We start from the raw sequence: 27014 nt of genomic DNA on the forward strand, positions 1-27014 counted from the left end.
ATTATGTTGTTGTTGTTGTTGTGGTCTTCAGTCCTGAGACTGGTTTGATGCACCTCTCCGTGCTATTCTACCTGTGCAAGCTTCTTCATCTCCCAGTACTTACTGCAACCTACATCCTTCTGAATCTGCTTAGTGTATTCATCTCTTGGTCTCCCTCTATGATTTTTACCCTCTACGCTGCCTTCCAGTACTAAATTAATGATCCCTTGATGCCTCAGAACATGTTATACGAACCAATCCCTTCTCCTTTTCAAGTTGTGCCACGAACTCCTCTTTTCCTCAATTCTATTCAATACCTTCTCATTAGTTACATGATCTACCCACCTAATCTTCAGCATTCTTTTCTAGCACCACATTTCGAAAACTTCTATTCCCTTCTTGTCTAAACTATTTATCGTTCATGTTTCACTTCCATCCAAGGCTACACTCCATACAAATACTTTCAGAAACGACTTCCTGACGCTTAAATCTATACTCGCTGTTAACAAATTTCTCTTCTCCAGAAATGCTTTCCTTGCCATTGCCAGTCTACATTTTATATCCTCTCTACTTCGACCATCATCAGTTATTTTGCTCCCCAAATAGTAAAACTCCTTTACTACTTTCAGTGTCTCATTTCCTAATCTAATTCCCTCAGCATCGCCCATTTTAATTTGACTACATTCCATTATCCTCGTTTTGCTTTTGTTGATGTTCATCTTATATCCTCCTTTCAAGACACTGTCCATTCCGTTCAACTGCTCTTCCAAGTCCTTTACCGTCTTTGACAGAATTACAATGTCATCGGCGAACCAAGTTTTTATTTCTTCTCCATGAATTTTAATATCTACTTCAAATTTTTCTTTTGTTTCCTTTACTGCTTGCTCAATATACAGATTGAATAACATCGGGGAGAGGCTACAACCCTGTCTCACTCTTTTCCCAACCACTGCTTCCCTTTCATGCCCCTCGACTCTTATGACTGCCATCTGGTTTCTGTACAAATTGTAAATAGCCTTTCGCTCCCTGTATTTTACCCCTGCCACCTTTAGAATTTGAAAGAGAGTATTCCTCTTAACATTGTCAAAAGTTTTCTCTAAGTCTACAAATGCTAGAAACGTAGGTTTGCCTTTTCTTAATCTTTCTTCTAAGATACGTTGTAAGATCAGTATTGCCTCATGTGTTCCAATATTTCTACGGAATCCAAACTGATCTTCCCCAAGGTCGGCTTCTACCAGTTTTTCCATTCGTCTGTAAAGAATTCATGTTAGTATTTTGCAGCTGTGACTTATCTAACTGATAGTTCGATAATTTTCACATCTGTCAACACCTGCTTTCTTTGGGATTGGAATTATATTCTTCTTGAAGTCTGAGGGTATTTCACCTGTCTCATACATCTTGCTCACCAGGTGGTAGAGTTTTGTCAGGGCTGTATCTCGCAAGGCTGTCAGTAGTTCTAATGGAATGTTGTCTACTCTTGGAGCCTTGATTCAACTCAGATCTTTCAGTGCTCCGTGAAACTCTTAACACAGTATCATATCTCCCATTTCATCTTCATTTACATCCTCTTCCATTTCCATAATATCGCCCTCAAGTACATCGCCCGTGTATAGACCCTCCATATACTCCTTCCACCTTTCTGCTTTCCCTTCTTTGCTTAGAATTGGGTTTCCATCTGAGCTTTTGATATTCATACAAGTGGTTCTCTTTTCTCCAAAGGTCTCTTTAATTTTCCTGTAAGCAGTATCTATCTTACCCCTAGTGAGATAAGCCTCTACATCCTTACATTTGTCCTCTACCCATCCCTGCTAAACCATTCCTGTCAATCTCATTTTTGAGACGTTTGTATTCCTTTTTGCCTGCTTCATTTACTGCAATTTTGTATTTTCTCCTTTCATCAATTAAATTCAATATTTGTTCTGTTACCCAAGGGTTTCTACTAGCCCTCGTCTTTTTACCTACTTGATCCTCTGCTGCCTTCACTATTTCATCCCTAAAAGCTACCCATTCTTCTTGTACTGTATTTCTTTCCTCCATTCCTGTCAATTGTTCCCTTATGGTCTCCCTGAAACTCTGTACAATCTTTGGTTCTTTCAGTTTATCCAGGTCCCATCTCCTTAAATTCCCACCTTTTTGCAGTCTCTTCAGTTTTAATCTACAGTTCATAACCAATAGATTGTGGTCAGAGTCCACATCTGCCTCTGGAAATGTCTTACAATTTAAAACCTGGTTCCTAAATCTCTGTCTTACCATTATGTAATCTATCTGATACCTTCTAGTATCTCCAGGATTCTTCCATGTATACAACCTTCTTTCATGATTCTTGAACCAAGTGTTAGCTATGATTAAGTTATGCTCTGTGCAAAATTCTACCAGGCGACTTCCTCTTTCATTTCTTAGCCCCAATCCATATTCACCTACGTCTCCTTCTCTCCCTTTTCCTATTATCGAATTCTAGTCACTCATGACTATTAAATTTTCATCTCCTTTCACTACCTGAATAATTTAGTTTATCTCATCATACATTTCATCATCATCATCATCTGCAGAGCTAGTTGGCATATGCACTTGTACTACTGTAGTAGGTGTGGGCTTCGTGTCTATCTTGGCCATATAATGCATTCACTATGCTGTTTGTAGTAGGTTACTCACACTCTTATTTTTTTTAATTCATTATTAAACCTACTCCTGCATTACCACTATTTGATTTTGTATTTATAACCCTGTATTTACTTGATCAAAAGTCTTGTTCCTCCTGCCACTGAACTTCACTAATTCCCACTATATCTAACTTTAATTTATCCATTTCCCTTTTTAAATTTTCTAACCTACCTGCCCGATTAAGGGATCTGACATTCCACGCTCCAATCCATAGAACTCCAGTTTTCTTTCTCCTGATGACGACGTCCTCCTGAGAAGTCCCCGCCCGGAGATCCGAATGGGGGACTATTTTACCTCCGGAATATTTTACCCAAGAGGATGCCATCATCATTTAATCATACAGTAAAGCTGCATGCCCTCGGGAGAAATTATGGGTGTAGTTTCCCCTTCCTTTCAGCCGTTCGCAGTACCAGCACAGCAAGGCCATTGTGGTTAGTGTTACAAGTCAGATCAGTCAATCATTCAAACTGTTGCCCCTACTGAAAAGGCTGCTGCCCCTCTTCAGGAACCACACGTTTGTCTGGCCTCTCAACAGGTACCACTCCATTGTTGTTGCACCTATGGTACGGCCATCTGTATCACTGAGGCACGCAAGCCTCCCCACCTACGGCAAGGTCCATGGTTCATGGGGGGTTATTGATGATGTGAATATAATAAATATAGTGATGACCACTCACCAGGTAATTGCATCAGGGCTCCGTTGTCTTCAGAGCTAAAGTGGCAGTGGTGGGCAAGAATTCTCCACCATTAAGATTCCAATATCAGGCACAGGCCATTAATCATATTTTTCTAAGTCAAATAAATAAAGCTACAGAAATTAGTGCACAATTGTGAATACTTTGTTACACCACTGAAAGAACTTGGGATCTATAACAAAACCAGGAGTGTTGTTAAGCTAAATCTGCTTTCGAATTTAGTGTTTATTCTTATTTTGCTTTGTGTTACGCTAGCATATTGATAATGCTCTCAACATTTTCCCCTAGCATTTTATTCCTAATATGTAAAATGTTGTTGTTGTTGTTTGTTGTTAATGCTGTTGTTGTTATTATAATCATCACTATTATTGGCATCATCTCTCTTTCCTCAGAGTGCCTCTGTCCCCGAGTGGATGTTTCTTGGATGGGTGAGCCAGATTTTGGCTTCTTTGGACTCGCCTGTGGGGATTGCCTTACATGAGCTTGTAATTCGTATGGCAAAAGCCTACCCACGAGCTCTAATTTATGCTTTTAAAGTTAGTGCCAAAAAGTACACATTTGATGAGATCTCAGAAACCAGTGAATCTGCCAGAATCATTGTAGACAGGTTAGTAATGTCGGTTATAGTTATAATTCTTTAGCTCACTTTCTGTGCTCTCATAAATGAAACATTTTGTCCTATGTATTTACAAATAATTTATTGTCTGTTTCATGTTGAACAGATTAAAGACCATCCTGTTAAGTGACACCATTGTGGAAGAATTTACAAATGCATTTTCTTGGCTGTGTTTGCCACATATATTGTTGGGCAATGAACTCAAAAATTTATCTCAGCTTTTAGAAGCTGGAGTGGCAAACTTAAATCAGTTCAAAACTGAATTTCAAGAAATGTTGAACAGATTGTTTGTGTCGCGAAGGGAGATGACTTCACAAGGCAATAGTGCATTATGTGGTGAGATTTTCAGTGAAATTGATGAATATTATCCAGATGAAAACAAAAGAAGTTCAAAATCTCAGATTCAGAAAGGTGAAATACACTTGGGTGCAGTGTTAACGGTATGTGGAACTGTGTATAAAAATTACTACTAGCTATAAATCGACTTACGTCAATTTGACATTCAAATGTTACGTTATATACCCTGTGCAAAACACATCTGCATGTGTCACGTTTCACACATTGATTGTTTCCATAAACTATATTCAGTCATTGACAATAAATTTTATAATAGGAATTTGTGTACCTAATGCCAAAAGAGTTTAAGAGCTACAAGTGACCTGTATATTTTAATAGATTTGGGAGTGGAAAGACCTGGCTGAATGTATACAATTTAAGGAGTAAACATAACAACTTACTGTAATAGGACTGCTGCATGGGCACCTGTTCCAATCAGCCCATGTAGTGTGCAGTGATGAGATGGTGTGGATTAGGAGGAGGAGGAGACAGAACAGAGTGAGGGAAGACTGCGGGAAAGAAGGTGTGGGTGTGGCGTGCATGAAGTCAGGGTCCAAGGGCAGGGGTGGAGATGGGTATGGGGGAAGGGGGCTAGTTGAGACTGGGGCCACGAGGATTATGGATGTAAAGGATGTGCTGAATGAACAGTTTCCAATTACATAATTCAGAAAAGATGATGGGAAAGACCCAGTTAGCACAATTTGTAAAGTCATTGAAATTGAACGTTTTGTGCTCGGCTGTGTTTCCTTCTATTGGGCAATCAGTTCTGTCCAGAATGAGATTTTCATTCTGCAGCGGAGGGTGTGCTGATATGAAACTTCCTGGCAGATAAAAACTGTGCGCCGGACTAAGACTCGAACTCGGGACCTTTGCCTTTCGTGGGCAAGTGCTCTACCATCTGAGCCACCAAGCACGACTCATGCCTTGTCCTCACAGCTTTACTTCTACCTTCCAAACTTTACAGAAGCTGTGCTGCGAACCTTTCTTTCTTATTAACAGTTCTGTCTTGAAGTTGTTTAACTTCCCTGAAGACTTCTGCCTAATGTTGCTTCTGATCATCTTGAAGCATTCACGGAACAAACTTAGTTGCAATCCTTCTCATGTTCGATGTTCTGACATGTCTGTGTGCTACCTAACAGTATCAATTCACTCACTTTCTGAACATTTTCAAGTGCAATTCCAGTTGACATGAGAACGCAGTGGGCATCATTGATCAATATTCACCCATTATGGAAACTCTTAAATTGTCAATAATTTTGTATCTGACCTAAAGTGTTGTCTTCAAAAATTTGCTTCAACATTTTCTGCATTTAGACAGCAGTTTTCCTATGTTTAAATCAAAACTGTATACAGGCACGTTGCTTTACCTGGTTAGCCATTGCAAAACTGTTAATTCACATAATCACAATCACAGTAATGGAATATGCTCACAGACCACTAAGCAAAACACTCAACTCAGTTAGTTACATGTCCCACAGATAATGTGAACTGAAATGATGTGGAACAGTACAGTTTACATTACTAGTGTTAACATTAATAAAAACTTTTGTTTTACTGTCTACCATGTTTTAAATACAAATTTGTCAACGGAATATAAGGAGTTGTCCAGGAGAAATAATTTTAAGTTAGATATATAACTTAATTTGCTATCTTTATTTTTGCTTTCTGTTATTGTGCAAATTATCAAACATTTTTGTTGGTGCATGTTGAACCCACCTGTGAGCCACTTATAGCTTTAACAAGGATTAATAAAGGTCATTTTTGTCTCTAGTGTTGTAGGTATGTACATCACTTTTCTTCTCAAATAGTGATGGATAATTAATGACAAATTTCATCGATGAATGTATGTGGTCTGACGGCACTCTTCAAATGCTTAGCTCCTTGAAAAAGTACCTACATGACTTTCATGGATTAACATCACATATTATTCTTAGCACTCGCTTTTGTGCAATCAATAGTTTCTTTCTGAGTCATGAGTTACCTCTGAAAATTATTCTGTATAACAATCCGGCCGCTATGTGCCCCACTGAGTCAAGGAGGATCTATCAAGAGATCACAACCAGTATTTCAGTGTACTCATAGCCATTTGTATGCAAAATTGAAATTTCAAGAACTTTTGAATACAACCTCATAATTGTATACAGTAAGTTTGAATACATATTAGTGCTAAAGTTTCCCAATTTACAAATTTTGACTAATGTTAATATGCCATTCTAAAGTTTTAACTATGTACAAAGCTTTACCATCACTGTATGTGCTTCTGATGCACTGTTAATGCGGTAACTAAATTCGTATGACAAAAACACTGTGTTCTAAATTGTGCACAGTTGAGTTAAGTACCCATGAAGTAAAACAGTTATAGCAAATCAGCATCACACACACACACACACACACACACACACACACACACACACACACACACACACACTCACAGGCACGTGTGTTTGCAAATGGCATAAAACATTGATATTCCACTTTGTCATAATACTTATACAGAATTTCATCAGTAGAATTGTGAACATATGGGCAGACTGAGCAAAATGCTTTGAGATTACTGTTGCTCTATTCTCAGTTGAATAGCTATGTTTGATACACAGCTAAACAGTTACCATTAGTGGGGTAAGTTTGTTTATTCTGTTATATACACTATAGATTTAAAACTTCCAGAATGAAACTTTCACTCTACAGCAGTGTGTGTGTGTGTACTGATATAAAAATTTCTGGCAGATTAAAAGTGTGTGCCAGACCAAGACTCGATCTTGGGATCTTTGTCTTTCACAGGCATGTGCTCTACTGACTGAGCTACCCAAGCATGACACACGGTCCACCCTCACAGCTTTACTTCTGTGAATACCTCATCTCTTACCTTTCACACTTCACAGAAAATCTCTTGTGAACCTAGCAGAGTGAAAATTTCATTCTGGAAACATCCCCCAGCCATGTCTCCACAATATGCTTTCTTCCAGGAGAGCTTCTGTGAAATTTGGAAGGTAGGAGATGAGGTGCTGGCAGAAGTTAAACTGTGAGGATGAGTTGTGAGTCGTGCTAGGGTAACTTAGTCGGTGGAGCACTTGTCCACAAAAGGCAAAAGTTATGAGTTGAAGTCTCGATCCTGCACATAGTTCCAATCTCCCAGGAAGTTTCATATCAGAATTAAAACTTGCTACTTATATCTGATGAATTTAACTGCAACTCACTGTAGACAGCACTTGGCATTTCTTAACGCTGCCACCTGGTACAAAAATCTGACTCAGAATATTGTTAAATATATTTGAATACTTCTTATGAAAAGTATTTAAGTTATTGATAACTGCAATATTTCATCAACATTTATGTGTAATTTCTATTTGGATTAGTCTGGAAAAGATGATTTATGAAAAATACTTGAACAAATTATACGTCTGTTGTGAAACAACAGAAGTCAATTTATTGCCTGTCTATATGTCACATAGATATTCGTGCCTTATAGAGTTTATACTGCTGTATATACACTCCTGGAAATGGAAAAAAGAACACATTGACACCGGTGTGTCAGACCCACCATACTTGCTCCGGACACTGTGAGAGGGCTGTACAAGCAATGATCACACGCACGGCACAGCGGACACACCAGGAACCGCGGTGTTGGCTGTCGAATGGCGCTAGCTGCGCAGCATTTGTGCACCGCCGCCGTCAGTGTCAGCCAGTTTGCCGTGGCATACGGAGCTCCATCACAGTCTTTAACACTGGTAGCATGCCGCGACAGCGTGGACGTGAACCGTATGTGCAGTTGACGGACTTTGAGCGAGGGCGTATAGTGGGCATGCGGGAGGCCGGGTGGACGTACCGCCGAATTGCTCAACATGTGGGGCGTGAGGTCTCCACAGTACATTGATGTTGTCGCCAGTGGTCGGCGGAAGGTGCACGTGCCCGTCGACCTGGGACCGGACCGCAGCGACGCACGGATGCACGCCAAGACCGTAGGATCCTACGCAGTGCCGTAGGGGACCGCACCGCCACTTCCCAGCAAATTAGGGACACTGTTGCTCCTGGGGTATCGGCGAGGACTATTCGCAACCGTCTCCGTGAAGCTGGGCTACGGTCCCGCACGCCGTTAGGCCGTCTTCCGCTCACACCCCAACATCGTGCAGCCCGCCTCCAGTGGTGTCGCGACAGGCATGAATGGAGGGACGAATGGAGACGTGTCGTCTTCAGCGATGAGAGTCGCTTCTGCCTTGGTGCCAATGATGGTCGTATGCGTGTTTGGCGCCGTGCAGGTGAGCGCCACAATCAGGACTGCATATGACCGAGGCACACAGGGCCAACACACGGCATCGTGGTGTGGGGAGCGATCTCCTACACTGGCCGTACACCTCTGGTGATCGTCGAGGGGAGACTGAATAGTGCACGGTACATCCAAACCGTCATCGAACCCATCGTTCTACCATTCCTAGACCGGCATGGGAACTTGCTGTTCCAACAGGACACTGCACGTCCGCATGTATCCCGTGCCACCCAATGTGCTCTAGAAGGTGTAAGTCAATTACCCTGGCCAGCAAGATCTCCGTATCTGTCCCCCATTGAGCATGTTTGGGACTGGATGAAGCATCGTCTCAGGCGGTCTGCACGTCCAGCACGAACGCTGGTCCAACTGAGGCGCCAGGTGGAAATGGCATGGCAAGCCGTTCCACAGGACTACATCCAGCATCTCTACAATCGTCTCCATGGGAGAATAGCAGCCTGCATTGCTGCGAAAGGTGGATATACACTGGACTAGTGCCGACATTGTGCATGCTCTGTTGCCTGTGTCTATGTGCCTGTGGTTCTGTCAGTGTGATCATGTGATGTATCTGACCCCAGGAATGTGTCAATATAGTTTCCCCTTCCTGGGACAATGAATTCACGGTGTTCTTATTTCAATTTCCAGGAGTGTATATGATTAGAAACACTCTAGTATTTGCATTTTGTTTGTCATAATATACTATTGTACAAAAGTTTATTCTAAAAGTATTTGTCTCTAATGCAGAATAGATGACATTCAGCTGCATGCACAAAAATCTTAAGAAGCAGTTCCCGCCTGTACAATTCTGTATATTTCATAATCCTAGGTACACTTGAGTAAGCCAGTAATATTGGTGTAACTCATAAATAGCTTTGCTTATCCAGAATCATATGTGATACAGTAAAATGATTTACCTTGCACAGCATCTCTAATGAAAGATCAGTCATTTATCATTTGCCTATGTTTTTATATTGAAAGATGGAGTTGAAACAAAAAGATAATGTAGGATATGTGATCTGGCTTATTCCTGGAGCAATAGCTCATCTGAGATGTATATAGTTATTCACCCTTCAAATATAGAGGATACAGAACATATTAATCTAATTATTCAAGAGTAGTGTAAAAATCCATATTTTTTGTCCATCCCCTTTACATAACACCTTCCCTGAGGACATGGTAGTTAACAAAAGACCTTGTTGCTAAAATAATATACAGATCGTCCATTGAGTAATGGGATTGGTGCTTGAAAAATAGTTCTTTTGGCTAGCGCATGGGTGGTATGTGGTCGACCTTTAGACTGGAGTAGAGTAACATATTACAATCTCAGTTATTAAAAAATGCACAAATGAAAACTGTAAATACAATTTTTATACAAAATAAGAGTGACTGCAGCTTAAGAACACCAAACTATGATATTGGTGGTTTCAGGTATTATAAAGGTGTGTCTTAGAAAAGAGGGGATGGACCTCCCAAAGGTTTAACGTGCTTCCGAGATCCTCCCAATATGTGCGAATATGGAGGAGTTTATGAAAAATGTTCCCTTGTGAGTTGATTTTATTGTTGCACAGTGGAAATATTCAGTTTCCAACCTATGCTCAGTCCTCTGACACAAGATGAGAGAGAACATTGATCTGCATATCCTCATAATTTTACCAGTGAACTAAACATTGTTGATTTGAGGATTCATTTTGCAGTTCCATTTCATACCATATGGGAAAATTATGGGTATGAAATGATTGAGCAGTTACAGGGTGTTTCAAAATGACCGGTATATTTGAAACGGCAATAAAAACTAAACGAGTGGCGATAGAAATACACCGTTTGTTGCAATATGCTTGGGACAACAGTACATTTTCGGGCAGACAAACTTTCGAAATTACAGTAGTTACAATTTTCAACAACAGATGGCGCTGCAAGTGATGTGAAAGATATAGAAGACAATGCAGTCTGTGGGTGCGCCATTCTGTACGTCGTCTTTCTGCTGTAACCGTGTGCTGTTCGCAACGTGCAAGTGTGCTGTGGACAACATGGTTTAATCCTTAGAACAGAGGATTTTTCTGGTGTTGGAATTCCACCGCCTAGAACACAGTGTTGTTGCATCAAGACGAAGTTTTCAACGGAGGTTTAATGTAACCAAAGGACCGAAAAGCGATACAATAAAGGATCTGTTTGAAAAATTTCAACGGACTAGGAACGTGAGGGATGAACGTGCTGGAAAGGTAGGGCGACCGCGTACGGCAACCAGAGAGGGCAACGCGCAGCTAGTGCAGCAGGTGATCCAACAGCGGCCTCGGGTTTCTGTTTGCCGTGTTGCAGCTGCGGTACACATGACGCCAACGTCCACGTATCGTCTCATGTGCCAGAGTTTACACCTCTATCCATACAAAATTCAAACGCGGCAACTCCTCAGCGCCGCTACCATTGCTGCACGAGAGACATTCGCTAACGATATAGTGCACAGGATTGATGACGGCAATATGCATGTGGGCAGCATTTGGTTTACTGACGAAGCTTATTTTTACCTGGATGGCTTCATCAATAAACAGAACTGCCGCATATGGGGAACCGAAAAGCCCATGTTGCAGTCCCATCGTCCCTGCATCCTCAAAAAGTACTGGTCTGGGCCGCCATTTCTTCCAGAGGAATCATTGGCCCATTCTTCAGATCCGAAACGATTACTGCATCACGCTATCTGGACATTCTTCGTGAATTTGTGGCGGTACAAACTGCCTTAGACGACACTGCGAACACCTCGTGGTTTATGCAAGATGGTGCCCGGCCACATCGCACGGCCGACGTCTTTAATTTCCTGAATGAATATTTCGATGATCGTGTGATTGCTTCGGGCTATCCGAAACATACAGGAGGCGGCGTGGATTGGCCTCCCTATTCGCCAGACATGATCCCCTGTGACTTCTTTCTGTGTGGACACTTGAAAGACCAGGTGTACCGCCAGAATCCAGAAACAATTGAACAGCTGAAGCAGTACATCTCATCTGCATGTGAAGCCATTCCGCCAGACACGTTGTCAAAGGTTTCGGGTAATTTCATTCAGAGACTACGCCATATTATTGCTACACATGGTGGATATGTGGAAAATATCGTACTATAGAGTTTCCCAGACCGCAGCGCCATCTGTTGTTGACAATTGTAACTACTGTAATTTCGAAAGTTTGTCTGCCTGAAAATGTACTGTTGTCCCAAGCATATTGCAACAAACGGTGTATTTCTATCGCTGCTCGTTTAGTTTTTATTGCCGTTTCAAATATACCAGTCATTTTTGAAACACCCTGTATCATCTACATAAATTAATTTTGTGTAATTATTTGCACTGGTACAAATTAGTTCTGAGAACACACAGTACCATTCTCATAACACTACCTTAGATGAAAGAAATGCATTTTTCATTACTTGTAGTATACCATGGAAAAACTATTCAAAAAAAATTGCTGGTCTCTGTCCGGTGGCAGCACACACTTCTCCCACCCCCTACCCACCCCATCCGACCCTCTCCCCCCTCAAAAAAAGTCCTCCCTCTCAGCCATCTACACACAAATGTCCACAAGATATAAAATATTTGGTGCTTGGGAATGTGTCTTTTCTCTAAATTTGTTGATGCCTTGAAAGGGAACATCAAAGCAGTGTTAACAACATTTGTTTTATTGTTCACAATTGACTGAATGACATCTCTATTGTGAGATCCCCTGGAAGTATCATCATGACTGTGACAATTTCTGGGCTTTTACTTTCAGTGACTCTGTTCTTTAAAAATTGTATTCCACCAGATTTCATTTGGGAGTCTCATCTTTACAGTGAATATCACAACATATATTGACCACAACTGTTAGTTACTTAACATACAACAAAGTAATTGGATTTCATTTCTTTTCTCTAAAAAAAATTGACCCCAGTGTGTTGATGAAAAAAAAAAGATGCAAATTTTAGTAACAATAATGTATTTTCTTTCTGTGTTGGTCAATTTTCTATATATTAATTTTGATTTGTGCTCTGTTGTAACATTTTGCATCCAAAAGATAAGTGTTCATATTAAAAAACAGTTTAACAAGGCATGAAAATCCAAAATTCAGTAGGCATAAAAATTAATTGTATGAGACACCAAAATCATCATTGTATCATGGTATTTTTCGTGTTTACAGATAATTTGCCAGCAAGTGCAACTAATGTCATCATCTGCTAGATCTGATATACTTCAGAACTTGATATTTCAATACAAATTGTACAAAGAGCCTGTTAATTTGGCTGATTTCATTTGTTCTCCTGGGGCTTCTCCAGACTGAACCTACATCAACATTACTGCATATGGCTGTTGGGTGTACTCTTGTTGTGTATCAAAAACAGCTGGGTACTATTCTGTACCCCATTTGTAATGAATGTCGAAAGCTTGGCAGACATTGACCTTCTGTAGTGATGTAACACTGCAGAAGTGAGTCAGCTACTAAGTTGTAATTGTCCACAAGCAATGCTTAGACTTACCTGTAGAATGTCTTTAGCCCATTCCACATCAAATGTAAAACTGTTTACATCAACGGTCATTTGCTCCTCATAGGACTGAGTGCCTAGTACTGCCAACAGCTTCCTTCCTTTAGTGCTCTCTCTGTTACTAAATTAATAGATGTCAAATTTTTGTGAATCAATAATAAGGTAAATTTTGTAGGTACGATTTCCATTGTCTGTTGGGGGTTCTGGTGATTACTTTTATGTTTTATATGCATGAGGAAGCATAAAATTTTGTTCAAAACAGTGGCTGCCCTACTCTAGTAAATTATATTCGGCTATCTTAAGAACAAATAATACGTAACAGTGTACAGATGAAGTTATGAAACAATTACTAACAAAGAGATAGAGGGGCTGGCCAGTACTTACCTCAGCTCAGTACAGCCGATAGAAACACAAAAAAACAACCGAAAATTTAAGTTCCTAGCTTTCAGAATAAATGTTCCTTCATCAGGGAGGAGAGAGGGGAAAGAAAGGGAAGAAGGGAAAGTGGATTTAGTTACTCACAACCCAGATTATGAAGCAACAGGGAAAGGAAAACAGGGAAGGTAGCAAGGATAGAAGCATGGTTGTCTGAGGGAAGCCAAAGATATTCTACTGCAGGTACTGTGCCAGCTTCAAACCATCCTACATCTTTATACTATACACAGTGACGAATCCCTCAACAATTACACCAATAACCTGACCAGTGCTTTCCTCTCCCGCAACTATCCTGCAGACCTTGTCCACAAACAGATCTCCCGAGCAATACATTCCTCCCCGTCCAACAATAATATTCCTACCCTCAGACCACACAGAAGCATCCCCCTTGTCACCCAATATTATCCTGGCCTCGAATACATCAATAAATTACTCCGCCAGGGATATGACTTTCTCAAGTCAACCCCTGAAATGAGATCATCCCTTGACAAAATTCTCCCCACACCACCCAGAGTTGCCTTTCGTCATCCCCCTAACCTCCGTAACATCCTTGTTAAACCCTGCAATATTCCCAGACTACCTTCTCTACCCAGCGGTTCCTACCCCTGTAACCGACCCCGCTGCAAAACCTGCCCCATGCATCCCCCCACAACCACCTACTCCAGCCCCGCTACTAGGAAAACATACACAATTCAAGGCAATGCCACGTGTGAGACTACACATGTCATTTATCAGCTGACATGCCTGCACTGCATAGCCTTTTACATTGGTATGACAACAACTAAACTGGCTGAGCGTATGAACGGACACAGACGAACTGTCCGCCTAGGAGATGTCCAATACCCAGTAGCGGAGCATGCCCTCCAGCATAATTCTAGGGACCTAGGAACCTGCTACACTGTATGTGCCATTTGGCTTCTCCCACCCAACACCAGTCCCTCTGAACTGCGGAGATGGGAACTTGCACTCCAGCACACCCTTTCATCCCGCCATCCCCCTGGACTGAACCTACGTTAGACAACCTCACTCCCATTTACTTTTCAGTCTTCTCCTCTTTCCCTTTCCTCTTTAGCCATTCATGCATCTTTCCATCCTACATCTTTATACTATACACCTCTTTACTTCTGTATGCATCCTCTTTGGTTTGAAGCTGGCACAGTACCTGCAGTAGAATATCTTTGGCTTCCCTCAGACAACCATGCTTCCATCCTTGCTACCTTCCCTGTTTTCCTTTCCCTGTTGCTTCGTAACCTTTCTTTCCCCTCTCTCCTCCCTGATGAAGGAACATTTATTCCGAAAGCTAGGAACTTAAATTTTCGGTTGTTTTTTTGTGTTTCTATCGGCTGTACTGAGCTGAGGTAAGTACTGGCCAGCCCCTCTATCTCTTTGTTAGTATTTGTTTCACATCTTTATATGAGATTTTCCATTAATTAGTACAGATGAAGTTACTGTGATTGCTTCTTCTTTGTTGATGTGTGCTTGAAAATTTCAAATCCTTGAAGATAGTTCTTCTTGACATGCTCTGCAAAGCATGATGAATGAGTGAAATGAATATGTGAATTCGTAGAAAATTAAGCTGTTAATAGCATCAGTTACTCATGGCTTTTGAGACTTTTAACATTTATTTGCTGCCTCTTGTTTTGCATAACCAGTAATACAGCTACTATGATTCTTAAAATCATTCAGAATTTTTTTGCTTTTTAGATAGTTGTGTCTCAAGTATTTTGGATGTGTGTCCATTTTTCCTCCTCTTTTGTCCCTGCTTGTGTCTGTATATGTGTGGATGGATACGTGTGTGTGTGCGAGTGTAAGTATACCTGTCCTTTGTTTCCCCCTAAGGTAAGTCTTTCCGCTCCCGGTATTGGAATGACTCCTTACCCTCTCCCTTAAAACCCATATCCTTTCATCTTTCCCTCTCCTCCCCTCTTTCCTGATGAAGCAACCGTGGGTTGCGAAAGCTTGAATTGTGTGTGTGTGTGTGTGTGTGTGTGTGTGTGTGTGTGTGTGTGTGTGTGTGTGTGTGTGTGTGTTTACTTGTGTCTATCAACATACCAACGCTTTCATTTGGTAAGTTACATCATCTTTGTTTTTAGATATATTTTTCTCACGTGGAATGTTTCCCTCGATTATATTCATATTTATTTATTTATCTATTTATACATGTACACAGACCGTCAATAGTGGTAATATTGAAGAAGCACTAGAAATCATCCAGAAATGCAGGATGGAATTACACAACAAGTCAAGGTCAACTAAAAGCAGTTACTTTCTACTGGAGTTCAGCCCATGGCTTAAGAACTTTCAAGGAGATAAGTGGGGGAATGACCTAGAAATACCTGGACAGTATACTGGAGAATCACGCCCTCTTCCACATTTGCACATTAAGATTGCAAATTTCCATCCAGAGGTATGAAGTATTAATGTAACCTTCAAATATGTCTTTACCTTTCATAATGGCACAGAATAGTGTGTATACCCATACTTTAGTTATATACAGTATGTTTCTCATCTAAGAAATGTATCCGTTGTCAGCACCTGCACACTGTAACCTCACCAGAAAAGAGCTTCTCTCATGTTCTCCTCCAGTGTTTACTCCTGATATATATGACATCAGCAACTATGGCAGACTGCAGCCTTCCACACACTCTTCCTTTCTCAGTACCTTTACATCATTCCCAAACAAACGTACACAAGCGAGTGCAAATTATTTTCCATGAGTGAGCTAAGCAGTCAGTGACTTCCTTTCTCTATCGCATTTGTATAGCTAGTTTTCATTTTGTGATGGACAGAAAATTGTAGTTGATGTATATGCTTCCTCTACAAAATGAAGTGCTAGTTTTTGCTTGTGTAACCTCAGTAGTTGCACTGTAATACGACATTTTTGAGATCTATGTTTTTTTAAATTTATTTGCCAGCAATGAATTATGGCTGTTTACCATTATTATTAAAGGCGTTGTTTAGCTCTCATTCTAGCCATCACTGCTCACAGACTCTTTCATCAGAATACATCACCATCACCATCACTATATTGTCTCCTCCCAAAAAAATAGGCAACTTAGTGACTGCTGGAGCTGCCCTTAACAGTGCTGTAACCTCTTAGCCACTGCTACTGTTCCTAATCATATATTCATACGATGGATTGTTTTCCACTATACATATGCTCTATTATCAAATTTGTTATATCTTGCTTGCTGTACTGCGAGTCTTACCCATTTCATTAATTAGTTTTTATTTCCATTATTTTTAAGATGGGTTCTGGAAGGTTAAAAAGGAAGGACAGGATACTAAGATCCTAGGATGACAAGAACATACCTTTTATCATGACAGTAGCTGGGTCCCCCTCATTTTGGTATCTTTGTGACCTGCCCTTCCTTTTTAATGTTGTGCAACCTATCCTCTCCTCCCCGAAGAAGAAACTTCTAGTTGTGTAAACTAGGGTAATGTCATATAATCCTTTTTTTTAAAGTTACTATCAGTAGAACTAAATATTTTGTTACTTGAACATAGTACCTGTGAGCAGTTCTCTCTCATAATTTTATAATTCTTGTGGTTGCATTTTTCTTTCAATACAAATAAGGATGTAAATCTGTCATCAACCCAAAGCATGCTATTAATAACATTACGTTTTACTGGGCAGCATACAACATGCCAGCATGTGTTTCTTGTTATTGAGATAAATAATTCATATATTGTTGATACTTCCACTTCTCTCTGCATTTAACAGAAATGTTATAATATTACTATCCACATTAAGGATGTGCATCTCTTTCTTCTCACTCTGTGAGATGTCAGTGATATGAAGGTAACATTATTTACAATTGCAAATACTTCTCTGTTGTTAGTGAATTGTGACATACCACATCCTAATGTGCCTAACCATTAAAGCATTCCAAAGAAAGCAGGAAGAGAAATATAACTCTGAAAAAACAAACGTGCATAAAAAATGAATATGGTATCCTTTATTCTAGCAAGCAGCTTAGTCCAAGTTTCAGCTATCACACGATTTGAGAGTGCCATCAGTGAGTTGTGTTTTAGATGTATGTTACGAAAATGGAACAGCAGAATTTGCTTTCAAGTTTTGTGTTAAACTTGGAGAATTGTGAGCATCACTTTTGAAGAGTTGAATCAGGCGTATTGGGAATATTTCTTATTGAGAGCTCAAGTTTTTTTGCCAGAACAACTCATTTTTGGAAGTCTAAGAACATGTTGAAGCTTATCCTTGCTCACAGAGACCTTAAAAATAAAAAACCAATGAAAACATCAAACGTGCATATGTTCTTGTGAGATCAGATGACGATTAACAATAAGAATGATGGGTGACCTATTAAACACTTTAACTTTTTTAATTGAAGTTTTGCACATGCAAAAGGTTTGTGCCAAAATAATATTGTAAAGTCTCGCACCTGAGCTGAAGGACAATCGAAGAAATGTGTGCAGTGATGGTCTTGAGAGGATTGCCAATGACCACGAATGGTTCAGTTGTGTGATCACAGGTGATAAATCCTGGATGTTTTAGTACAATCCTAGGACAAAGTGACGTGTGGTTTGGTGCGAGACGTCCTTGGCCAAAAAAGGTCAAATGAGCAAATCAAAGATCAAAACAGAGCTGATTTGGTTTTTGGCAGTAGAGGTATCACACATACAAAATATCTTCCTACAGGATGAACAGTTAACCAAGTCCTTTGAACTTTTCTCTTTTCCTGAAATTGAAAAATGTCTTAAAGGCCCTACCAGTTAAAACCTTTGAGCGCTGCTACTGAGACTGGGAACGACTCCACTGGTGTATAGCTGCATAAGGGGACTTATTGAAATGGGACAATATTGTTGTTTGGGGGGGGGGGGGGGGGGGGGAACAAACAAACAAAAACAAGTCACATTACTTATCTCACACACCCCTCCCCCCTGCAGGTCCAGAGGTTAGAATAGGCCCGAGGTATTCCTGCCTGTCGAAGAGGTGACTAAAAGGAGTCCCTCCCCCTCAAGGGGGGAGACGCACGTTCCATGACCTATATTTGCGGTCATTTTGGTTTTTCACTTCTTCTGGTTTCTTCCTTCCTTTGGTTGGTTCCTTTCTTTGTTCTTCTCCATCTCACTGTCTTTCTTACTCTTTCCCTTGCCTTCTTCTCCTTGCCTTCTTCTCCTTGCCTTCTCTGGTCTCCACCCCGGCGTTTGAGACAGTCTGTCCTTTCTCTCCCTCTCTCCCTTCTTTTTCCTCTTCTTCCTTACTCCCTGTGCGTGCCTGAAGGCCGACCCGCACGCATAGCCCATGACGGGGGTAACGCGTAATTCCCCGCCCTGGGTAGACAAGTAAGGCACGCACGTACCCCCTGGTAAAGGCCAGGCCCAGGGAGAGGTGATTGCCTGAGCTGACACCTTCCGACCCTTCCGACCATGCCGATTGGTCCCTCCGTCCGTTTCTCGGGAGGTGTGAACAATCACCTAAGGCGGGAGTGCCCTCTGAGAGGGTCCCCACAAGGAAGTAGCGCGCCATCGGAGAGGCTGGCAATCATGGGGGATTCCTCCGCAAAGGACTTCTGCCCACAAACGGAAACTTGACCAGCCACCAGTGACAAAAGTACTACCGCCTGCCCCACAGTTCCTCGTAGTTTCTCGATCTGAGGACAGAAAGGATTTTTCCTCTGTCAACCCTTTCGTTATCCAGAAGGGTGTAGATGCCATATCCGGATCTGTCAAGTCTTTTACCAGGTTGCATAACGGTACTTTGTTACTAGAAACTGAGAGTGCCTTTCAGGCACAAAAACTGCTTCGGGCCACACTCCTGTACACGTTCCCTGTCCGGGTGGAGGCTCACCGCACTTTGAATTCGTCTCGTGGTGTGGTATATAATAGATCACTCAACGGATTGACTGACGAGGAGATTCAGTCTTTCCTCGCTGAGCAGGGCATGACGACTGTCCATAGGGTCATTAAAAAGGTCTACAATGACCTTGTACCGAACCGGACACTTTTCTTGACCTTTGATAGTGTTCAGCTGCCGTCGCGCGTCAACGCGGGCTATGAGGTTATTTCTGTTCGCCCCTATGTCCCGACACCTACGTGCTGCTACCAGTGTCAGCGTTTTAATCACACTCACCAGTCTTGTTCCAATGTTGCTAAATGTGTCATTTGTGGCAGGGATGCCCATGAGGGTGACTGTCCACCTCCGTCTCATCGTTGTGTGAACTGTCAGGGTGACCATGCAGCGTCCTCCCGCTTCTCCCATCTACGAGGAAGAAAGCTTTATACAGGAAATTCAGGTCAAAAAGAATGTGTCCACCTCGGCTGCTCGCAAGCTATTTGTTAGTAGGAAGCCCACGCTGCGCTCCCAGCAGGGAAATACAGTACTGTCCTCGCCTCTCCTCGGACTACCAGGGAGGTGGCGACGCAGACATGCAATCTGACCTTCAGCACTACGGTCATCTATTCGGTCAGTGCTAAGATCGCCCGGTCGACGTCTCCTCTTCCTCCCGTCACCCCTCAGACACAAGCACCTTCATCAGCTTCTGCCAAGACGAAGACCCAGAAGTCAGATGCATGGGCCTTCAAGAAGGAACCATCCCGTGCAGACTTCGTACGTAACTCGAACTCCCAGCCATCGACCAGTACTTCCACTAAACGACCTTCCAAGAAGGCTCATAGGAAGCACAGTTCTTCTCCGCCACGGCGCATTTCTTCTCCTGCGCCACCCAGTGGTTGCCGCCCCAGGCCGTCATTGGTTTCGCCTGGCCGCACCGCTGGTAGCCAAACATCTGGCCGTTCACTGGCGGAGGAAGCTCCCCCTCCCGGCCATCTTAACAAGTTGGCCGAGTGAACCTATAGAACCAATGGACGATGACTGTCCGCCTACTGATAGCGGCGGCAGTGTTCGCTCAAAACCAGGCCCTCAGCGACCTTCGAGGTGACCGCTTTTTGCATCTTCTTTTTTGTTTTCTTCTCACGATGGCACTTATTCACTGGAATATTCACAGCATTCGCTCCAACCGAGAGGACTTAAAGTTGCTGCTCTGCTTGCACCGTCTGCTCGTCGTAGCCCTCCAGGAGATGAAGCTACGCCCATGGAATCAAGTTGCCTTAGCACACTACACATCTGTGCATTTTGACCTACCCCCACCCCTCTCCCCGGCAGGTATTCCGGCTCATGGAGGGGTTATGTTGCTGGTCTGGGATGATATTTACTACGATCCCATCACATTGCACACCGGCCTGCAGGAATTTGCCGTCCGAATTACTCTCCCCACTTTTACATTTTCCATTTGTATCGTTTACACTCCATCATCGTCCGCCGTTACCAGGGCTGACATGATGCAAATTATTGCTCAACTACTTGCATCATTTTTGTTGATTAGAGACTTAAATGCCACCATCCCCTTTGGGCCTCTCCAGCATCCTGCCCGAGGGGCTCCCTGTTGGCAGACCTTTTCAACCAGCTCAATCTTGTCTGCCTCATTACTGGCGCCCCTACTTTTCTTTCGGACACATCTCACACCTGTTCCTATTTAGACCTCTCTATATGTACTACCCAACTTGCATGCCGGTTTGAGTGGTATGCACTTCCTGATACATATTCGAGCGACCACTTCCTGTGTGTTATCCATCTCCTGCATCATACTCCCTCTCCGTGCTCAACTAGGTGGAACATCCCCAAAGCAGACTGGGGGCTCTTCTCTTCCAGGGCGACCTATTAGGATCAAACCTTCACAAGCTGCGATAGTCAGGTCGCACCCCTCACTGCTGCTGAATATCCCATCCCTCACACTACTTCTTCTCCACGTCACGTACCAGTCCCCTGGTGGACTGCAGCATGTAGAGACCCTTTACGTGCTCGTCGATGGTGTTTTACGCACCTTCAATTATAAACGATTACGTGCGCAGTGTCGTCATATTATTGAAAAAAGCAGGAAAGCTAGCTCAGCTGCTTTCACAAGCACCTTCAACAGTTTTACTCCTTCTTCTGTTGTCTGGGGCAGCCTGCGCCAGCTATCTGGCTTAAGGTCCACTCACCAGTTTCTGGCTTGACGGTCGCGAATGACGTCCTTGTGGCCCCTGAGGATGTCTCCAATGCCTACGGCTGCTTTTTCGCAGAGGTTTCGAGTTCCGCTCATTATCACCCTCCTTCCTCCCCGGAAAACAGGCAGAGGAGGCTAGGCCACCTAACTTCCGCTCCTCGAATCGTGAAAGTTATAATGCCCCATTCACCATGCGGGAACTCGAAAATGCACTTGCCCGGTCATGGTCCTCCACTCCAGGGCCTCATTCTATTCATATTCAGATGCTGAAGAACTTTCTCCTGCGGGTAAAGGTTTCCCTCTTCTCACTTAGAATCGCATCTAGATTGAGGGTCATGTTCCCACATGCTGGTGCGAGTCTATTGTTGTACCGATTCCTAAGCCCGGGGTGGACAAGCACTTGCCTTCCAGTTATCAACCCATCTCGCTTACCAGCTGTGTCTGTAAGGTGATGGAGCGAATGGTTAACTCTGGTTTGGTGTGGCTGCTCGAATCTCAACGCCTACTTACCTATGTACAATGTGGATTTCGTAGGCGCCGCTCTGCTGTTGACCATCTGGTTACCTTGTTGACCTTCATTATGAATAACTTCTTGCAAAAGCGCCCGTTCTTTGATTTGGAGAAGGCTTACGACACCTGTTGGAGGGTGGGCATTCTCCGCACCATGCACACATGGGGCCTTTGCGGTCGCCTCCCTCTTTTTATTCCTTCCTTTTTAATGGGTCGACAGTTCAGGGTACGTGTGGGTTCTGTCCTGTCAGACACCTTTCGCCAGGAGAGTGGGGTGCCACAGGGCTCAGTTTTGAGCCTCGCTCTCTTTGCCATAGCAATCAATCGAATAATGGTTTGCCTCCCAGCTGATGTATCAAGCTCCCTTTTCGTGCACGATTTTACCATCTATTACAGCGCGCAGTGTACATGTTTGCTGGAGCGCTGTCTTCAGCGTTCTCTTGACCGTCTTCACTCCTGGATTGTCACCAATGGCTTCCATTTTTCTGCCGATAAGACGGTCTGTATTAACTTCTGGCACTACAAAGAGTTTCTCCCACCATCCTTATGACTCGGTCCCATTGCTCTTCCATTCGTGGAGACAACAAAATTTTTAGGTCTTACATTTGACAGGAAACTTAGCTGGTCTCCACATATGTCATATTTGGCTGCCCGTTGGTACCCGTTCTCTAAATGTCCTCCGTGTTCTCAGTGGTATGTCGTGGGTAGCGGATCGAACCATCCTACTTCGCCTATATCAGTCGAGCGTCCGCTCCAAGCTGGATTATGGGAGCTTCGTATACTCCTCTGCACCGCCGTCCATCTTATGCTTCCTTAACTCCATACAACATCGGCGTTTACGTCTTGCGATCAGCGCGTTTTATACTAGTCCCATCAAGAGTCTTCATTCTGAAGCCAGTGAATTGCTACTCACCTACCGGCATGATATACTGCTTTGTTGGTATGTCTGTCGGCTACTGTCAATGCCCGACCACCCGTCTTATCGTTACTTTTTTTTGGAGTTCGCTTTCGTCGCCTCCTGCAACTTCTTGATTTTTCACTCCCTGCAACCTTTAGAGTGGGCGAGAGCCACACGCCACCTTGGCTCCAGGCTCAGGTTTGCGTTCACCTTGACCTCAGCTCGCTCCCAAAGAAGGTTACCCCCAATTCGGTATACCACTCCCGTTTTGTCGAACTTCGTTCGAAGTTCATTAATATGACCTTCATTTGTACAGATGGCTCTAAGACCAATGACGGTGTCGGGTGTTCTTTTATTGTCGGGGCACAAAGTTTCAAATACCAGCTCCATCGCCATTTTTCAGTCTTCGCAGCTGAGCTCTTTGCCCTCTACCAGGCTGTTCTTTACCGACATTCTGCTTATGTGATCTGCTCCGATTCCCTGAGCGCCATCCAGAGCCTTAGTGATCCGTATCCGGTTCACTCTTTCGTGCACCGGATCCAACGCTGTCTTCAGCAGCTGGTGGACGACGGTTCTCCGGTTAGCTTTATGTGGGTTCCTGGCCATGTCGATATCCCTGGGAACGAAGCTGCAGATGCCGCGGCCTTGTCTGTGGTCCTCCAGCCTCGGACAGCTTCTTGTTGTGTCCCTTCATCAGATTTTAGCAGGGTCATTTGTTGCCGCATTTTATCGCTGTGGCATGCCGATTGGGGTGCACTTACGGACAACAAGCTTTGGGCCTTGAAACCTCTTTTCCTGGCTTGCACGACCTCCTCACGCCCTTCTTGGCAGGAGGAGGTCGTTTTGGCCCGGTTACGAATTGGACACTGCCGGTTCAGCCATCGCCATCTGCTGACGGATGCGCCGGCGCCGTTCTGCCCATGTGGGCAATTGCTGACGGTCCACCACATTTTAATGTCCTGTCCGGATTTTAATACACTGCGTCTTGATCTTGGCCTGCCATGTACTCTGGATGCCATTTTTAGCAGATGACCCAGGACCAGCTGTTCGAGTTCTTTGTTTTATCAACTTGACAAACCTGTCTAAGGACATTTGATTATGCTTTTTTTTTATTAAATCCTATGCCTTTCAATCTGTCTTTTATCGTGTTTTCCCTTTTAGTTGCTGTTTTAAACCTGTGCCTCGTGGTGCAAACCACAACAACAACAAAAAATCTCACACAGCATATATATTCTGCAGATCTCTACTTCAGTGGAGGCAAAGAAAAATCTTATCGTTGAAATTAATTTCATAGAGTAGTCCTATTTGCATATTTGTAAAAAGACATGTTTTAATGCTTCGGGTAAATAGTACTAAGAGAATGTAGCCTATTGAAAACAGAGGATGCTTTGACACATCAAAGTGTAGATGTGGTTGTATTAAGTAGTAACACATATATCACTTCGCACATGACTTATTGTGTAATGGAAATGATGCATTTCCCACATTAATTTATGAGTAGCACTAATTGACTTGATTTACCAAGGAGATTATATATAAATGTGTGATGTTTTACCTTCTTCCAGTTTCTTCATTGTAATTGGGTTTTAGCAGCTCTATTGTCTCTCCTCAGGCTGCGAAAAAAGTGGTAGTGTTTGTGAATTCATAAATTGGCAGTAAGTTAGCTGTCCTAGTTCTTAGAATGTATTTGGTGGAAGTAACTATAGGACTATGTCAAAACACATTTGAAGTATTGTCCTTCAGATATTGCTAGCAAACAAAATTTCATTACAAGTGAAATGCGTACATTTGTGTCTGTGCTAATATACAATTTTAGCACTATCTCTGGTAAGATATAAACCATCTCCTGCCCTTAAAACACTATACTCTATAATTCAGGAGCAAACCTTTGTTTTTGAATTGGATTTCTGTTCTTCAAAAGTCTCTCTTAAGCCCTTTCAAACACTCATACCCAGTCTCTGCTGTGAATTCTGTAGTTGTAATGTAATGTGAAGAACTGCATCAAACCAGTCTTCGGACTAAAACAACAACAAATGTGACTGGCACACTTTCTGAATTCTTTCTGATGGCAGATCATCTCATTTCAATGTGAATTGGTTAAAGGAGTATAACAATAATATATTCTGCTAACTTAGGGCCTTTTTTTTTTTTTTTTTAAGGCAACATTATTCATGTCTGTTTCTAGAATGTCTCAGTTACAATATGAGTGGCATACATGTAGCATATCCCTTCTTAACAATTATAACACTTTTATTTTTAAGTGTACTTTAAAAGTATTCCATTTTAGATGACCATTTGATTCTGCATCTTGACAAACATTGTAATTTTGTTGCAAAAGGTGATCGTATTACATTCAGTGCGGAAACCTATAAGGCTAACAATACTTGGCAATGATGCAAAGGAACATCACTGTATAATAAAACATGGTGAGGACTTGCGCCTTGATCAGAGAATTCAACAACTATTCAGTCTTATGACTAAAATGTTAACACAGGATTCAGTGTGCAGAGAACAGCAGCTGCGCATAAAAACCTATCAGGTAAGTTTAGTCTCTCCAGTTGCTTTATAGTTTACCGTTTGTACTCCTCTATTTCAAATTTAAGGAGGGGATGGTCGTAAAATTGCAGAATTATTTAATTAAATTAAAAGTAAATGTTAAATTTAGTTGAAAAATAAATGCTAAATATTCACCATGTTATGAAGCAACACAGGATATTTTTACTCCCCTTCTTGTTTTGCCATCTGCCTCCTTAAAATTCCTTTTTTCACTTTTGACTTATCATCATTAACATATGTGAGTATATCAGCATTTTCATGAAAGAGAAAGGTTGGCCCTTAGTTTTAAAGAATATAGCACCATATCTAATTTTGTGCTTATTTTTATGTGTGTAATTGATTTTCTAATTTATTTTGACTATTGCTAATTAATACTTTCATTATAGGGTGAAATAAGTAACTATTTCTTAAATTAAATTCTGCTGTTGACTTATAAACAAATATAAATTCTGCAATAACTGTAAACATTTGGAAGACAAAATACTAGTAATCTTAAAGTATCTGTTTAGATCTATTCAAAACCATGTTAGCAAAGCCAGCCCTTAATTAAATCCAAAGTAATTAACAGTTTTGTCAAAAGTTTTGTTTGCGTAATGATGTATGTCAATTTCATGATTTAAAGAAACAATTCAGCCTAATTTTTGTGGTAGAAGAAACTATTAAAAAGAACTAATTTGTCGAGGTATTCAGTTAATTTAATGAATTAAGTTTTAATTGTAATTTCTGTAAATTTAGCTTTGAACAATGTGTAGTTGTTTTAGTACCTATTATTATGAGGATATATAAGGGCCCAATTTTTTTTGTTGCGGGACAGTCCGTCCATGGCCGGGCATCAGACAAGAAACCTGTGTTGATTAGAACAACAACAACAATGCATCAACTTAACTGTGAAAGAAGCATAACACAATTAGGCCGTGTGTTAAAACAATGACAGCATCTGTTCCATGCGTACCTGATTATTCCGAAAAAACTGTGAACTATGTGGTTATGTTTTTTACTGTTCATAGATGTTCAACAGTAAACTATTCTATAACAGTATATGGATGTTCGCCTGCAACCTATTAATGAGGCTTATCAAAAGTTAAACAGTAGTGCACTGGCCATATATCTGATTAATATTGGGGGGGGGGGGGGGGGGGGGGGGGGGTTGTGAACAGTGAAAGTAAAGGACTGTGAAACGCAACTGTGCATCTGTTGGCTACTTTTTTGCAGTAGACAGTACTGCACTTCCACTCCCTATTTTTTCAGCCAGTACATTGACACCGAGGACAATCGACTAAGAAATAAAAGTGGGCGAACCGTCACATCTGGACACATCTGTTCGAAGGAAATCAGCCTAGTATTCTTTATACGAAAAGAAGTTATACAATGAATATTAACATTATTAGTTGTTAATAACTATGCAGCAACATTAAACAATTTAGAAATACTTAAATTCTCAACCAAAATACACAGTATCATAAAACTTGGCCAAAACAGTCTTTTTATATTCATCTTGGACTAAAATTAATAATAATACTAGGATAAGAATAGATTGCTCTCACACGCACATGCGCACATG

The 27014-nt window shown here is 41.9% G+C and overlaps 1 protein-coding gene across 1 annotated transcript in view; it reads left to right on the plus strand.

Moving 5' to 3' along the window:
- Nucleotides 1-27014, plus strand: part of LOC126341345 (DNA-dependent protein kinase catalytic subunit-like) — a 526946-nt gene that overhangs the window by 444698 nt on the left and 55234 nt on the right. Inside the window, exons 47-50 of the mRNA XM_050001770.1 lie at nucleotides 3728-3942; nucleotides 4058-4391; nucleotides 15654-15890; nucleotides 25236-25436. Coding sequence (XP_049857727.1) covers nucleotides 3728-3942; nucleotides 4058-4391; nucleotides 15654-15890; nucleotides 25236-25436 — 987 coding nt within the window. The remainder of the gene's footprint in view (nucleotides 1-3727; nucleotides 3943-4057; nucleotides 4392-15653; nucleotides 15891-25235; nucleotides 25437-27014) is intronic.

The sequence above is a fragment of the Schistocerca gregaria genome, chromosome 1 (assembly GCF_023897955.1).
Source record: "Schistocerca gregaria isolate iqSchGreg1 chromosome 1, iqSchGreg1.2, whole genome shotgun sequence".
Taxonomy (NCBI): Eukaryota; Metazoa; Arthropoda; class Insecta; order Orthoptera; family Acrididae; genus Schistocerca; species Schistocerca gregaria.